The sequence below is a fragment of the Gavia stellata genome, chromosome 35, assembly GCF_030936135.1.
Source record: "Gavia stellata isolate bGavSte3 chromosome 35, bGavSte3.hap2, whole genome shotgun sequence".
In the NCBI taxonomy this organism is placed as follows: Eukaryota; Metazoa; Chordata; class Aves; order Gaviiformes; family Gaviidae; genus Gavia; species Gavia stellata.
The window spans coordinates 1,334,584-1,349,435 of NC_082628.1; the positions used below are offsets into that span (position 1 = coordinate 1,334,584).

The following is a 14,852-nucleotide window of genomic DNA, read 5'->3' on the forward strand; positions in this document are numbered from 1 at the left end:
TCTCGGCGTCTGCAACTGGTGCCTCGTGCCCAGCTGGGACGGGTGCACGAGCCCTCCTGCCATCGGCTTGTCCCATCCTCTGCGGGAGCCTGTTCGTGCATGAAGCCAACCCCAAATGCCAAGGGCAAGTTGTTGCTCCTTGCAAACGGGTGGGGAAAAGAAACTACAGAATTGCTCTGTAAGGAAGAAAGGGGTACATCCCCAAGCAGGGCCAAAATCAGACGGCTTTTACGGGATGGGGTTTTGCAAGCTGTAGGTTGACTTTTGCCAGTGTGGCATGGTGACTGTCGGAGGGGACAGCTGCTGTCCTGCAGCGCCGCGGGAGCGGTTCCCGAGAAAAGGGAGGCAGAAGCAGCTGAAGGAGTTGAAGCCTTAGGCCGCAAGAGCTGAGCAGCTCCGGGTATTCCAAAGTATTTTTCCAACCGTGTCCCCGCCTGGCCAGGGAAGTCAGTGGAGGAGGTGGTGCGTCTGGCTCCCTCTGTATAGTGTGCTGGAGGTGAGGAAAGGATTAAGGAAGAGAGAGGTCAGAGGAAGGAGGAGGGGAGTGTGTGTGGGGCTGTGCTGAGGGTGGGGTTTGGAGTAAGTGGAGGGAGAGGCTGGGGAAGAGCCCCAGGCCGGAGCTGGAAGCCAAGGGAAGGTGATGTCCCTCTGGGAGAATTAAGGGCTCGGCCTCCAGGTTGGACCTGGGGATGGGGTGCTGGGTGGTACAGGTATAATTGGGGGGCATGAGTGGGGGTAGGGGTCCCTCTCCGGAGGCAGCCAGCTCGAGCTGTCACCCGAGAACTCCTCAAAGAGGGATGGGAAACCTTCCCTGGGACTCTGCCTTCTCAGCGGGATCCCAGGGTCGGCCCCTGTTAGGGTGGCCGGCGTGGGTAAATCCCTAAGAGTGGTGAAGGTGCCTTCCGAGTGCCGCTTGGTGTTGGAGGCGAAGCTTTGGGTGCTTTGGGATTCGTACGACTGCCATCTGCTCAGGAGGGAAGGATGGGGGGAGAAAAGGTGGTTTAATGCACATGGTGGCATCTGGCAGCCTCCCTGCAGGAGGTGGCCAGGGCAGGGGCTGTGTCCTGCAAAGTACTTCACTGTGTGGAGCATCCTCCAGAAAAGCCGTAATAAATCCATAGAAATAATTTTGGGTTTCAGGGGGTCTGCCAAGCCCGGCCAGGCTTGTTCCTGACATCAGGTATATGCACTATCCCGTCCCATATCATTTGCCCGACGTCTTGCTCGGCTGCGGTGGGTTCGTGCCTCCGCCCTGGTCCCTGCTTGCTGCTCCTGGGAGGGAGCGTGGTGCTGCCCCGAGGTTTCGCTCAACCTCCTCCAGCTCCAGGATGGAGAGCTGATGTTGAGGTTCACGGCAGAAGGTCCCCAAAGGCTTTTCCTGCCACGCAGCCGCCAGCGTGGAGTGGGGCTCAGCACCGTGCCCGAAGCATGGCCCCCTCCTGACTCTGCCCCGCCACGTCCCCGTGCAGCCCGTCTCTGGGCTGAGACAGCCGAGAAATCCTGGGGGGGACATGGCAATGTCCCTGCGTGGGCTGGTAGAGAGCCAGAAGGGAGCTCGTCTGGACAAATACAGAAGAACGAGGCACATTGTAATAGTGAGGCTGCCCAATCGTCACCCTTTATTTGCTGAAAACCAGACTGCTGGGTGCCTGTCAGCAAGCACTCATTACTCTGGTTTGATTTCTTCAGAGGTTGGTAGTACAGAAGGGAGGAAAAGGCACTCACCTTCTGCAAAGAGAACCGTTCCCCGAAAAGTCGGACCTTCCTCCTTTGCTCCAGTGATTTCCGATTTCAGTTTTACAAGCAATTACTGCTTTCAGCCTCCCAACAAAAGCAGCTTCGAAGCAGCCAACCGGAGCTTTGTGCTTAGGAAATAGTGCTAAGCGGAACAACTCTGGCTGCTCCAAAACTCCAAAGTGAGCGATGCAAAGCTCGGCATCCCCTTGCCCAGCCCAGTTTTGACAATGTGATGTTTTGCAGGCACCTGTCAGCAGCGGAGAAGGACAGAGAGGGAAGGCAAAGCGTTTGCAAGTGCTGGTGCCCATGCTGGGATGGGATAAACTGCTTTCCGGAGGCTTCTCCCCTTCCTGCTCCATCCCATCCCAAGGCCACAGGTCCGCAACCCCACAGCTCTACGAAACCCTTAACTCCTCCAGCAATTTCCTCAACAAAATAAGCGCTCCGAGTCCATTTGAGTGGCCTAACCGGGACCGAGTGAGTTCTGAGCGGGGCCCTTTCCTTCGGTGGCATCTCCGCGCAAGGCTTGCCGCGATTTCGAGGATGCTGCAACAGAAGGGCCATGGGACGCTGAGAGCATCTTGCCGCAGAGACGGAGGTGCTCACTTGTCCTGTTTCCTCCTATGTTTCCTCCTAATGCGTATTTTGCCCCGTAAGGCATATTTTCCCCAAGGCTTTGCACCTCTCTCGTATTTTGGCAGCTTGTGCTTTTAAATACACCCAAACGCTGCTTATGCCTTTTGGCCCAGCAGGATGCGGCATTTACACCCCTTTTCTCTATTCCGGCTAGTTTTTGCCCAAAACAGAGCTGGTTTCTCCCCATCCACTAAGTTTTCCAAGCCGGAAGAGTCCTGGGGTGCGTGGCTTTAAATAACTGCCTGGATACGCATCACCGATTGTGATGCCATAAACGGTCACTTGTTGTGTCTCTGGAGTTGGTGCACACTGGGTGCCACTGAGCTCCTCTCGGTGAGAGCTGTCCAGGTGTCCCGGGGGACTCTGGCCCCCTGATTGATCTGGAGGTTCAATTATCCCCCCAAACCGGTGACCGACGTGAGGATGAACCAGAACGGGGCTTACAAAATGACACTTCTGGAAGAGTTACAGGTAGCACAGCCGAAGGGCTGAGCATCCCCCAAACAGGGGGAAAACTCTCCCCGAAATCCCATTGGCATTTCCCTGGAGGGCAGAAGGATGGGCAGGGGGAGATGCTTTGCACTGGGGAGGGCTGCCAGGGGCAGGTTTAGCGTCCCTGGTCGCAGCACAGAGGCAAAACGGTGTCTAAGAGAGAAGGAGACTTGCCGGCAGGACGCAAGGGAGCTCTAGACGCCCAGCCCCAACTTTTACCTTCTTCTCATTGCTAAACAGAGGCATGACGAGGAGGCACTGATTGACCAGGGGAGAAGGAGCAACGGTGCCAAGATTCACTATGAGAAGGAGGAGTTGGAAGGTGAGTCTCTGCTGAGATGCTGGTAGAGGGGCCACCAGCCCGGCGCCTTTTCCCGTTGCACAAAGTCCCTACAACGTCCCTCACTCGGTGTGACATCATGTGCAGCAAAACGTGCCGTGCTTCTTAATAAAGCAGCACAGTTATTTTCACGTGTTTTAATATTACGGCTTTTCAACAGAGGGAAAAAGCCCCCGCGGAGGTCACGGTGTGAGCTTTAGCCATGGGGCTGGATAATTCACGGCTTGTTTACTCGCAGAGGCTGCTCCTGGCTTGGAGAGGTCTGGAGAATAATTGGACAGCTGCAGGCGCGAGGCTGTGCTTTTCTTCTTTTCTTCTGGAGTTCCTTATCATGGGACTGATTGGATCTTCTCTTGTCGCCTTGTGCCATACAAAGATTTTAAAAAGAATTCCCTTCTGTCACTGCTTAATGAGCAAGGCTGAGTGTTGGCCAGCCCAAGCTGGAATTTGAGAAGAGGTTGGATGCTTTCAGGGCACTTTTGGGGGAGCCATCACTTGTTGTTGCTCTGTTGTTGCAAAGTTCGAGTAAAACAGGCTTGGAAAAAAGGAGAGGTCTGTGACATTCAGGGATCCAGTGAAAACAAAATTGGTGTTTCCTCCTGGGACGGCTGCACTGATTTAACCGTGGTGTCTGCGTCATCCATCTCCCCAATATCGCGAGCGATGCAAATGCTGCTTTTTTGCAGGCCACCGGACCCTGTACGCCGGCGTGCAGATGCCGCTGGTGGGGCAATGCCACCGGCATCACCGACCCCACAAGCAGAAGCATCGGGAACAGGAGGAGGACTGTGCCCCGACGGAGCGGGGCTACCACTGTAAGTCCCGCCACCACGTTCACTAAACTCCTTGGGGCTACATGGGCGCTGGGGTCTTCTGCAAGCAGGTCCATGTGGCTAGTTTGAGTGACTTGCTGTTCTTCCGAGGGAAAGTGGCATTATTTAACAAGACCCTCTTTTTCAAAACTTTCATCTTTTTTTTTTTGAGGTAGTTAAATGTATAATGGATTTAGGCTCGTCTTCCTTAGCAGGATGCCTGCTTTAAAAATGGAAATGTGGGGAAGGAAAGCTGCCCATCCTTGTGCAGGGGTGGAATAGATGCTTCTCCTTCTCCGTGGCTCTGTGCAAGCCCCAACAGAGCCAGGGGAGAGGGGCCGGCCCAATATTTGTGGCTGAACTGGTGCCGATCTGATGCCCGCTTTGCACGTGAGCGTGATGGGCCATATTCGAGCGTGGTAACGGGACGGGTCTCTGTGTTCTGCCCCCAGGCACCCCGTCCCAGCGGGTGCAGTTCATCCTCAGGACCAAGGAGGACGAGCAGCATGTCCCTCACGCCTTGTTCACCGAGCTGGATGAGATCTGCGTGAAAGAGGGCGAAGATGCCGAGTGGAAGGAAACGGCAAGGTAAATCGCTGCTGCTGGCTGCGGTGGGAGAGGAGTTCCTGCGCGCCGGCAGAGCCCGCGGGCTCTGTTTTCCACTCCTCAGGACGCGAAGCTTTTGCAGCTGCAGGTGCTGATGCGAGGAGCCGTCTCCCCTTGCTACCTGTAGCTCTGTTAAAGGGGTTGGAGAGCTGGGGCTGTTTCCTTGCAATGGGGCTGACCACACCTGATGTCCACAGGTGGCTGAAGTTTGAGGAGGATGTGGAAGACGGCGGCGAGCGCTGGAGCAAGCCCTATGTGGCCACGCTGTCCTTGCACAGCCTCTTTGAGCTGAGGAGCTGCATCATCAATGGCACGGTGCTGCTGGACATTAGTGCCAACAGCATCGAAGAGATCGCAGGTACTGTGGGTGCCGCGTCCCTCCGGGAACGGCCGAGCTTGGCTCGCCGCTGTGCCCTTCCTTCCCAGATCAAACCCTGCCTCATTTTCCTGTGCCATGCTCAGATCTGATCCTGGGCCAGCAAGAACAGCTCACGGAGTTTGACGAGCGCACGCGGGCAAAAATTGGAGAAGTTCTTTTGAAGAAGCACCACCATCAGAACGAGAAGAAAAGAAACAACCTTCTCCGCTCGTTTGCTGATGTGAGCAAGAAGGGGTCGGACCTGCACCTCCTCGACAAGCCAGGTGAGGGTTCCTGCAGGGCTTTGGCACCCGGTGAAGGTTTCTGCAGGGCTTTGGCAGCAGATGAGGGTTTCTGCAGGGCTTTGGCCCCATTAGGTTTGTCCTAGCAAAGGAGAAGCATCCCAATTGCTCCTTGTCCGTCTTTCTGAGTGTCTTTCTTTTTTCTACCAGCTCAAACACTTACCCCTCATCCTTCTCCCACCACTGTGGAAGCTAAAAATGGGGTGAACCATGAGACCAGCACAACGGATTTAAGCAAGGTGAGACACTCATAGCTTTCTTAGGCCTTCAGGGCCGAATTTGCTGTTGCAACCTTGGCTGCAGAGGGAGCTGCAGGGTGCTGTGGGCTTTGCTTTTGGGGTAATTGCCTGAAAATGGCTTGTTGTGCCCAGGCGGAGCTGCACTTCATGAAGAAAATTCCCAGCGGGGCTGAAGCGTCCAACGTGCTCGTAGGAGAGCTGGATTTCCTTCGCCAGCCCATCGTGGCATTTGTCCGCCTGACCCCGGCTGTCCTCCTCTCAGGCATGACGGAAGTTCCCATCCCAACAAGGTCTGAACGAGAAGCACAAAGTTTTTATTTCAAACCCCCCCAACAAAACATCAGATGGCATGCATCAGTTTGGCATCCCAAGGGAACAAGGCCAGCGGGAGCCAGCACGTTTCTGCCAGCCACGTCTCCTTGCCTTCATTTCCCCCTTCCCTGCTGTAGCTTTTAAACCCATTGGCCAACGTGAATGAGAGTTGGCCCCAAAATGAAATTTGCGATGGGTTTTGATGAATTTCCAATTCATCACCGGAGTCGGTGAGCCTCCGTGTCCCCTCTCGAGCCGTGCTGTGGGCTGGGAGCTGCCAGGGATTTCCTTGGGTGCTCTTTGAGCCATGACACGTTCGTTTCTCTCCTTTTGTTTGTCTTGCCCAGGTTCCTGTTTGTTTTGCTTGGACCAGAAGGAAAAGCCCATCAGTACCATGAGATCGGCAGGTCCATGGCTACTATCATGACGGATGAGGTGCGACGTGAGAAGGGATATCTCTGGGTCATTTTTGGCTTTCTTCACCTCTCCCTGTCTCTGTAGTAGTGAGGAAGAGTGTTTGCTGTCCCCGCTGCCGGCAGCTCTCCAAATAGCCCACCCTTCGTTCGCACCCCAAAGCAAACACGCACGTTTGCATCCCCCCACATCCTGGAGGCTGAAATCCCACCCGGGGTGCATCCTGCACCTCGTCCTTCTCCCCGGGGTCCCCAGCACGCTGTCCCCAGTGGTGGCATTGCCAGGGCCAGTAAAACTTGTCCTCTCTAAGCAACAGGCTGCGGTGTGCCATGGGGGATGGGGGGCCTCGTGGAGGAGAGGATTACAAGGAACACGATGGACAGATTTTTCCTTTTGGGGGAATACTTCCTGCCATTGCCAGCAGGAAATTTGGGGGGAATTATCTTGCATTTAGCCAAGTGCTTATTGCACTGCTTAGGGCATGCGAGATGGGTTGTCCTCTGAGCAGGTTGTCTCCTACGGGCAGGTTTTCCATGACGTCGCCTATAAAGCCAAGAACCGGGCTGACCTCGTGGCCGGCATCGATGAGTTTCTGGATCAGGTCACGGTCTTGCCGCCTGGAGAGTGGGATCCATCGATCCGAATCGAGCCCCCGAAAAACGTCCCTTCGCAGGTGGGTGCTGCGGTGGAGGGAGGTGCGAGGGGGACGGGCAGGACGGCAGGCAGCTGGGGATGCTGTTCAGGGCTCCAGATTCACCAGGTCCCTGTTTGACACAGTCACATGGCCAGACCAGAAGCAAAACAAGCCAGTGGTTACAAATAGCTGTCTTTCTTATTTCCATTTGAACAGGAAAAAAGGAAGATGCCAGGAGCTCTCGATGACAGTGCTTCTGACAGTGAGCCAGAGAAGCACAGCGGTCCTGAACTGGAGCGGACGGGAAGGTGCAAGCTTTGATAGTTTGGGGTGTTTTTTTTCTGCTTGCCTCCCAAATCTGAGCATGCACCTTGCCTTTGAGCAGGTTTTTGGGGTTTTTTGGTTCAGTGAAGGGGCTCCACATGCCCAGCTGGGTCCCTGGGCTGGGCAGGTGGGAGATGTGGGCAGCTGGGCTCAGCCACAGCATCATTGCACACAGGTTTTCTTGATTTGGGGTGGAAGCAGATGTGCAAATACCTCCAGGTAGAGCTCTGCTGCTTCTCAGAGCAAGGGAGTGTTGCAGTAAGAGGGGATGGGCTCTCAGGTTAGGTCTTGTTTTTTCTTTTTTCTTCTTTTTATTTTTGTTGTTGGAGGGCATTTTGGCGTGCCTCAGCTTCTAGTGGGTGTAAAAAGGGAGAAGGAGACGGCTTCTTTTCAGCACTGAAAATTACTCCATGCTTGTGATTGCCCTTCTGCAGCCAAGAAAAGTCCATGTGGTCTTGCAGGAGAACTGTCTCTATTTTGTCCTTCTTCCAGGCTCTTTGGAGGTTTGATCCTGGATGTGAAGCGAAAAGCCCCGTGGTTCTGGAGCGACTTTCGGGATGGTCTGAGGCTGCAGTGTCTGGCGTCCTTCCTCTTCCTCTACTGTGCCTGCATGTCCCCTGTCATCACCTTCGGGGGACTGCTGGGGGAGGCGACCGATGGCCACATAGTGAGCAGCTCTCTCTGTTGGGTGGCACGGGGGAGGATAAAACTCATGCAAAAGTCCTTGCTGCAGTGAGTTTGCTCTGGGTTTTTTTTCCCCCTAATGCTTTCTGTACTCACTGCTGCCTCTCTTCCCCGGACAGAGTGCCATGGAGTCGCTGCTGGGCGCCTCCATGACCGGCGTGGTGTTTTCCCTCTTTGCTGGCCAACCTCTCACCATCCTCGGCAGCACCGGACCCGTGCTCGTCTTTGAGAAGATCCTCTACAAATTCTGCAAGTAAGGCTGGTTGCTGCGGCCGGGTGCTGTGAGAGTCTTCAGAAGGCAGCGGGGATGGAGAAAAGATGTTTGTCTTTCATTTCTCTCAGCGGCAGTTGTTCGATTGAAGTTGTCTTGTGTGTCACAGATGCTGCACGCTGCTGCTTTAGTATGCGATGGTGCGAGAGCCCTGGCTCTCTGAAGGATGGATGGGGTCATTTGGGGGTTTTAGGCTTAAAGCGAAGCAGCTGGAGGAGGAGAAACCACAAGGATGTGGATGCCCAAGATGGGCTGCACAAGGAAGAGGAGACAAATCACTCTGGTTTGGGAATGGGGGAAGATTTGCTTCCCTCTGAGTACAAAACAAGGCACTTCTTAGCCTGATTGTTGCTGGAAGTGGAAATACAGTTTGCTCAAGTAGCCAAATAGTCTACTGCTGAAATGTTGTGAGTTTGGATGATTTCATTGAAAAAGTAGGAGTTTTTCATGTGAAATGGGTATTTTCCATGACAGTCCTTCTGCTGTGATGACTTCGATGTGAGATGAACCACCCTTATTGCAATTTAAATTTATCATTAAGCCCCAACTTGGAGCCTCTTGCTGGCCTTTCCACCCTTGGTTTTATTTTGGTTTCCCAGGGAGTACACGCTCTCCTATCTCTCTCTGCGGGCATGCATCGGGCTGTGGACTGCCTTCTTCTGCATCGTGCTGGTGGCCACCGACGCCAGCTCTTTGGTGTGCTACATCACCCGCTTCACCGAAGAAGCCTTCGCCTCCCTCATCTGCCTCATCTTCATCTACGAGGCTCTAGAGAAGCTGAGTCACCTGCGGGAGACCTACCCTGTGCACATGCACAGCCAGCTCGACTTCCTCACCATCGACTAGTGGGTTTTTTCCTCCTAAAACGCCCCTGCCCCTTGGCAGGAGCTCAGGGCTGCACCTGCATCGCCTCTCCCTTACCCGTGTCTTGGCTTCTCTCCTCCCAGCTGTAAGTGTGAGGCACCGACGCATCCCAGCAATGAAACCCTGCGTTTCTGGGAGAGCAACAAGATCAACGTGTCTGGCATCGCCTGGGAAAACCTCACGGTGACCGTAAGTGCCCCGAGCCACTGCTTCCTCGTGCCGCGGCCACGGGGCCCAGGGGCATTCGCGTGGTGCGCAAGTCGGAGCCCTTCAGGTGGTGATGGGCTTCCAGCTGTGCTAGTGCTGCTCTGAAAAGTCATTGCTTACATCTAATGGGTGGTTTTAACCCGCTTGGTCCTGGGAAGGAGAGTCCACCTTGTCCAGTCCACCTTGTGCCCAACATCGTGGGTAATAACTGTCCGCCTCCTCAACGCGGTGGCAGGACAATATTTCTGACCGGCAGCAGAAATATCCCCCTCGTTATGCAAGGTTTCCTTGCCGCACATGCACTGCCTTTGTGTCCTGATGCTCTGTTTCTCCAGGAATGTCGGTATTTGCATGGAGAGTTTCAAGGACCTGCCTGTGGACCCAATGGCCCCTACACGCCTGACGTCCTCTTCTGGTGCTGCATCCTCTTCTTCTCCACCTTTGTGCTGTCGAGCTTACTGAAGAAGTTTAAGACCAGCCGATACTTCCCAACCAGAGTAGGTAGAAGACGGTGGCCAGCAGCAGTCTCCACGCTCATTTCCCAAAATGGCTTTCCTGGAGCACTAAGCAGTATTTGCCACCACTCGGTCGAGCTGGGAAACGTTGACCTTGAAGGCCAAGCTCTCCATCAGCGTGGACGTCCCTCACTCATTTCCATGAGCGCAAAAGGATCGTAGCATTTCCCACCTGCCTGGCGACCTGTCCTGGAGCCATCTCTTGCTCAGGCAGTGGGAAATCAGGTCTTCCACAGTTACTTTTTTTCACCTTCTGTGCATTATGTGCTCAAGGGGAAGGCTGATTCAGCTGAGGAGCTGCCATAGCAAACGACACTATTTCTTCCTTTTGAGGAGCAAATGATGCCTCAGTGCCTTATTCCCGTTTTAGCTGTGAGCGTGGCTGTCGTGGCAGACATCTGCTTCCTTCTTTTGTAATTTTATTTTTTTTTTTAAGGTTTCAATTAAGACAACCCTTTTCCACCTAATTAAACATTTTGTATTGCCTGGCACCAGATCTCACAGGCACAAACACAGCAACGGTATCTAACCAAGGGATTGGGCTGCATGTCCTCAGCATGGAGGGGTTTTGTTAACCGGTCTTAATGGCGTTGACGTCCCTCACTTTTCCATGTCATGTTGTGGCCCCCTTTGCGACGCCCCCTTCAGCTCTGGTTTCTTGCCCCAGGTACGGTCCACAGTAAGCGACTTTGCTGTTTTCCTCACCATCGTCGTCATGGTGCTCACGGACTTCATGATTGGGATCCCATCACCGAAGCTCCACGTCCCCCATATGTTCAAGGTAACGGGGTGTTTTGGCAGGGAGCTGGTTTCAGCCCTTGGGGATGCCACAAGGTGATGCCGGGGCAGGACAGGGCTGAGTCCGGAGGAGATGCTGGTGGTGCGACCATCTCCTCTTCTGCCTCCAAGCGCATTGTTTCCTTCGGGAAAGGAGAAGACAGCCCCAAAACTAGATACCTCCAGGAGAAGTATCTGTAGGTGCTTGCAAAGAGGGCAGCGGCAGTGCTGAACCCCAGGGTGACGTGAAGCCAGGGCTGGGAGGTGCTCTGACATGGGAATGGAGGGGAAAAGCAAAGCCAGTGAGGTGGCTGGGCTGGGAGATGATGCTGATGTGTGTGCTTTGTTGCAGCCTACCAGAGACGACCGCGGGTGGTTCATCAGCCCTGTAGGACCCAACCCTTGGTGGACGGTGTTGGCTGCGCTCATCCCAGCTCTGCTCTGCACCATCTTGATCTTCATGGACCAGCAGATCACTGCTGTTATTGTGAACAGGAAGGAGCACAGGCTGAAGGTAAGGGGCTGCAAGAGATGAGCCCATCCCCAACCCACTCCAGGCTGCAGGCATGGGGAGAAGCTCCTATTCCAAATGCTTTGGGAAGGCATTGGTTTGGGAAAACGTCAGGCTGCGTGGCAGGATGCTCTCCTGCATTAATGATGACACAGGGAGCAAACGACAGGGAGTTCAGATGAGCAGCCTTTCAGAGGAGCAAATTAATCTTGGAGCAATAGAGAAGCGTGGTTTTGTTTTAAAATGTCAGCAGTGGATGGGGGATCGAATTGTGTTGACGCGCTGCCAGGGATAACTCAGAGTCACATCCTACTTGCAAGTGGTGGAAATTTCTTTATGAAGGAAAAAACCCGGTCTCTTTTTTTCTTTTGAGAAGTAGCTATCGCACAACCAAATCCACTTTGTCTGAACTCCTGCCACCTTTTCATGCAAGGGGCTTGCACAAAGAGCAGATACCTCCTTATTTGTTTCCGAGGCGTGTTTTAAATTCTCAAGAAGTTGACTTGCGCTCTAGCGGGGTTTGAGCCTGACTTGCGACGTTGTCCTTGCTCTTGTGCTGTGGGACGCTCATCTCCTTGTTTTGCTTCCCGCAGAAAGGATGTGGGTACCACCTGGACCTTTTCATGGTGGCCGTGATGCTCGGGGTGTGCTCCGTGATGGGGCTGCCCTGGTTTGTGGCTGCCACCGTCCTGTCCATCACCCACGTGAATAGCCTCAAAGTCGAGTCTGAGTGCGCAGCTCCAGGAGAACAACCCAAGTTTCTGGGGATACGAGAGCAGAGAGTCACTGGCTCCATGATCTTTGTGCTCATGGGCTGCTCTGTCTTCTTCACTTCTGTGTTAAAGGTAAGAGGAAAATGCAAAACACCCAACAGCCACGAGCTTTTTGGAGGTTACCCAAAACCAGTCCCCTCTCTCCAGGCCCGAGCAGCTGTGGAGCGGAGGAGGAGGTGATCCCAAACCTTGGGGCTTGACCCACAGTGGGAAGCAGCCTCCTCGCTTACGCTTTCCAGCCGTTCAGCACGTTATCGATGGCAATTTGCTCCCCCAAATGCCTCAGCACAGCCGTTCCAGTAGCTAAACACACTGAAATCATCTCCATGGGCTTCCTTGCGTGTTCCTCCCACAAGATAATCTCCTCGCTAGGCTAAGAGGAGGCACGTCGCTTTTGCTTGTTGCTACAAGAATAAGGAGAAAGGTTTTTCTACCGTCACAGAACGTGGCATATGGTAGCATGGTCGCCTGTTTTCCTCCAACCTTTCTGGAAGATAGGATTCTGCTGATGAAAGATAACTCCAACGGTCAGCCTAAAGCAGAGCGTTAGCTCACTCGCAGGCACAAAAGCTCTGCTGGTTAAAATCCGACACGTCTCTAACCCTGTGGAAACTGGAAAGCTGTAGGCAATTTGAGGCAGTGCCTGTAGAAGAGAGTGGTACTACTGAAAATGCAATTTAAAAAAATAAATGATTGCATTCTTTCTTTCAGTTTATACCAATGCCTGTGCTTTACGGCGTCTTTCTCTACATGGGCGTGTCGTCGCTCGGAGAAATTCAGGTACGGACTTTTTTACAGCGTGCAGCATGTCCGCTGCCTGGTATTTCATCTCCGTAGAAGCAGGAAAAAAGCAGCGGCATGGGAAAAAAACCTCTCGGAAAGCAAGCAATGAAAATATTTTGTGTACGAAAAAGATTGGAGGAGGCACAGGAGGTCTATAGGGCTGGGAGGACCGGGCAAGTTGAGCGCTCCCTGTTTAAACACAGGTTAGGGCAGGCCAGTGTTTGGTTAGGTGAAAATGGGGGAGTTGAGTGCACAGGGAAGGCAATTTCTACCACTGGTGGAAATCCTTGCTGGGGGATTCAGTGGGCCAAGACAAGCTAATCATAGAATAACGTGGCATAATTGCACGTGGGTGGGCAGCTCTCACGGGCAAGCTGGTTTCTAGCTGGAGCGAAGGGAAAATGGGTGCTGCTCCCAGGAGGAGCATAGTGGGATCCACGGTTTCTCATGGCGAGCGAGATCCTGAAAACTCCCTCCACGTCTCAAGAGGGCCAGAAGCTTTCCGCAGTCCCAAGGTGGCAACTTTTCCACTTTGACTTTGCAGTTCTTCGATCGCTTGAAGCTGTTTTGGATGCCGGCGAAACACCAGCCGGATTTCATCTACCTGCGGCACGTCCCCTTGCGAAAGGTGCACTTCTTCACCGTGATCCAGCTGATCTGCCTCGTCCTGCTCTGGGCCATCAAGGTGTCCCGTGCCGCCATCGTCTTTCCCATGATGGTAAGAGGCGGTGCCGCTCGGCACAGGGATGTTTGCCGCGTTGGAGTGAGATGTAGCACCACCTCTGGCCTCACCGCATCTTCCCTCTATTTCGTGCAGGTTTTGGCTCTTGTATTTGTCCGGAAAGCCATGGATTTCTGCTTCTCAAAGCGAGAGCTCAGCTTCCTGGATGACCTTATGCCAGAGAGCAAGAAGAAGAAGTTGGACGGTGCCAAAAACGAAGCCAATGAAGAAGAGGTAACGCTTGCTGGGCGCTCGGGGCTGGACATCTCCCTCGGGCTGTGAGATTGCCTGTTTCTAGCACAGCTTGTCTTTACATGTTGGGGCAAGATCAGAACTCAAAAGAAACAGATCCTAATAGCCTGGATCCCACATCTTAACCTTTTTTTTCCCTGAATGAGCAGTGAGCTTAACACTTGAATAGAGGTATAATTTTTTAAATGAGTCATTTATAATAACAGATGATGATGATGATGATGATGATGGAAAGATTGGCTCGTAACAGTGTTTTTAACCCCCCCCACAAAAAATTCAGAGTGAAAGGTCTTTACCCTGCTGCGCTAATAGCTAAAGGTGCCACGAGTCAGAAGGAGAGGGCAGCATGCAATGTTTTTGCTGGGTGTTCAGGTTTTTTCCACTTGGATCCAAGACAGAGAACTTGATTTGTCCCTTTTTTCCGTCAGGAGTCCCCGAAAATGATGGAAGCTGCTGCTGCTGCCGGTTCAGTTCTGCTGAAACTGGGCAAGACCAGCAACTTGGATATCCCAAAGCAAAGCAGGGACAGGTAAAGCCCCACCAAGTGCCAGGACCCCCGGCAAGATTAGTTGGAAGGTGTTTGGCACAGTTTTTTCCACTTGCATCTTTCTTGAGCGTCCCATAGAAAGCAGCAGTCAGCTTGGTGGGAAAATCACATCTACGGGCAGGGCTGCAGGAGGGGATCGCAGGGCTCTGCCTCCAAGCAGAGTGGCTGCACAACTCCCATCTGACCCCAAAAAGTCGCATCCTCAGTGACTTTAGGGTAGCTGGAGATCCTCATACGTAAAAACGAGGAGTTGCAGGCATGATCTGTACCAGCAGTGGCTTAGGAGCCCACTCCAAGGCTAAACGCCCGCAAGAGCCTTTGCACGGAGCTGTAGCTCTGCAGCTCTCAGGCTTGCCTCGCAAAACTCCTCATCCAGCAAAACCTCCCGTGCTTATGCTGAGCTTGGATTCTCGGGGCGCCGCTGTTCCTCTTGCTGATGCTAACGCACTTGGTGGCATCAGTTCCCGTAGTCACGGATTGCTCTGTAAAATATTTATTGCAGGACTGATCCTTGCGAGATTAATATCTCGGAGGAAGTGTTGAAAACGAGCGTGTGGAAGGCTCTCACTATGAACACAGAAACAGTCTGAATCCGGGGAGGAAAGAGGTAAAGGATTGCATGTGAACGTGACCGTGCTCCTCTGCAAGCGACGGCGCATGCCTACAGTTTTCCCGTGCTTCGGCAGGCAGTACCGAGCAAACGGCCCGTCCCTGGGAACAGGCAGCGAGGACCGTGGCATG

At 53.5% G+C, this 14,852-nt stretch overlaps 1 protein-coding gene across 1 annotated transcript in view; it reads left to right on the plus strand.

Annotated features, from left to right (window-relative positions):
• Nucleotides 1-689: 689 nt before the first annotated feature.
• Nucleotides 690-14,852, plus strand: part of LOC132320355 (electroneutral sodium bicarbonate exchanger 1-like) — a 29,607-nt gene continuing 15,444 nt past the window's right edge. Inside the window, exons 1-22 of the mRNA XM_059832636.1 lie at nt 690-710; nt 3,106-3,187; nt 3,892-4,020; nt 4,470-4,605; nt 4,821-4,981; nt 5,086-5,265; nt 5,434-5,522; nt 5,655-5,812; nt 6,182-6,269; nt 6,775-6,921; nt 7,099-7,190; nt 7,699-7,873; nt 8,010-8,143; nt 8,761-9,006; nt 9,109-9,214; nt 9,568-9,729; nt 10,415-10,528; nt 10,877-11,038; nt 11,629-11,880; nt 12,520-12,588; nt 13,136-13,309; nt 13,409-13,546. Of these exons, the coding sequence (XP_059688619.1) occupies nt 690-710; nt 3,106-3,187; nt 3,892-4,020; nt 4,470-4,605; nt 4,821-4,981; nt 5,086-5,265; nt 5,434-5,522; nt 5,655-5,812; nt 6,182-6,269; nt 6,775-6,921; nt 7,099-7,190; nt 7,699-7,873; nt 8,010-8,143; nt 8,761-9,006; nt 9,109-9,214; nt 9,568-9,729; nt 10,415-10,528; nt 10,877-11,038; nt 11,629-11,880; nt 12,520-12,588; nt 13,136-13,309; nt 13,409-13,546 (3,015 nt within the window). The remainder of the gene's footprint in view (nt 711-3,105; nt 3,188-3,891; nt 4,021-4,469; nt 4,606-4,820; nt 4,982-5,085; nt 5,266-5,433; nt 5,523-5,654; nt 5,813-6,181; nt 6,270-6,774; nt 6,922-7,098; nt 7,191-7,698; nt 7,874-8,009; nt 8,144-8,760; nt 9,007-9,108; nt 9,215-9,567; nt 9,730-10,414; nt 10,529-10,876; nt 11,039-11,628; nt 11,881-12,519; nt 12,589-13,135; nt 13,310-13,408; nt 13,547-14,852) is intronic.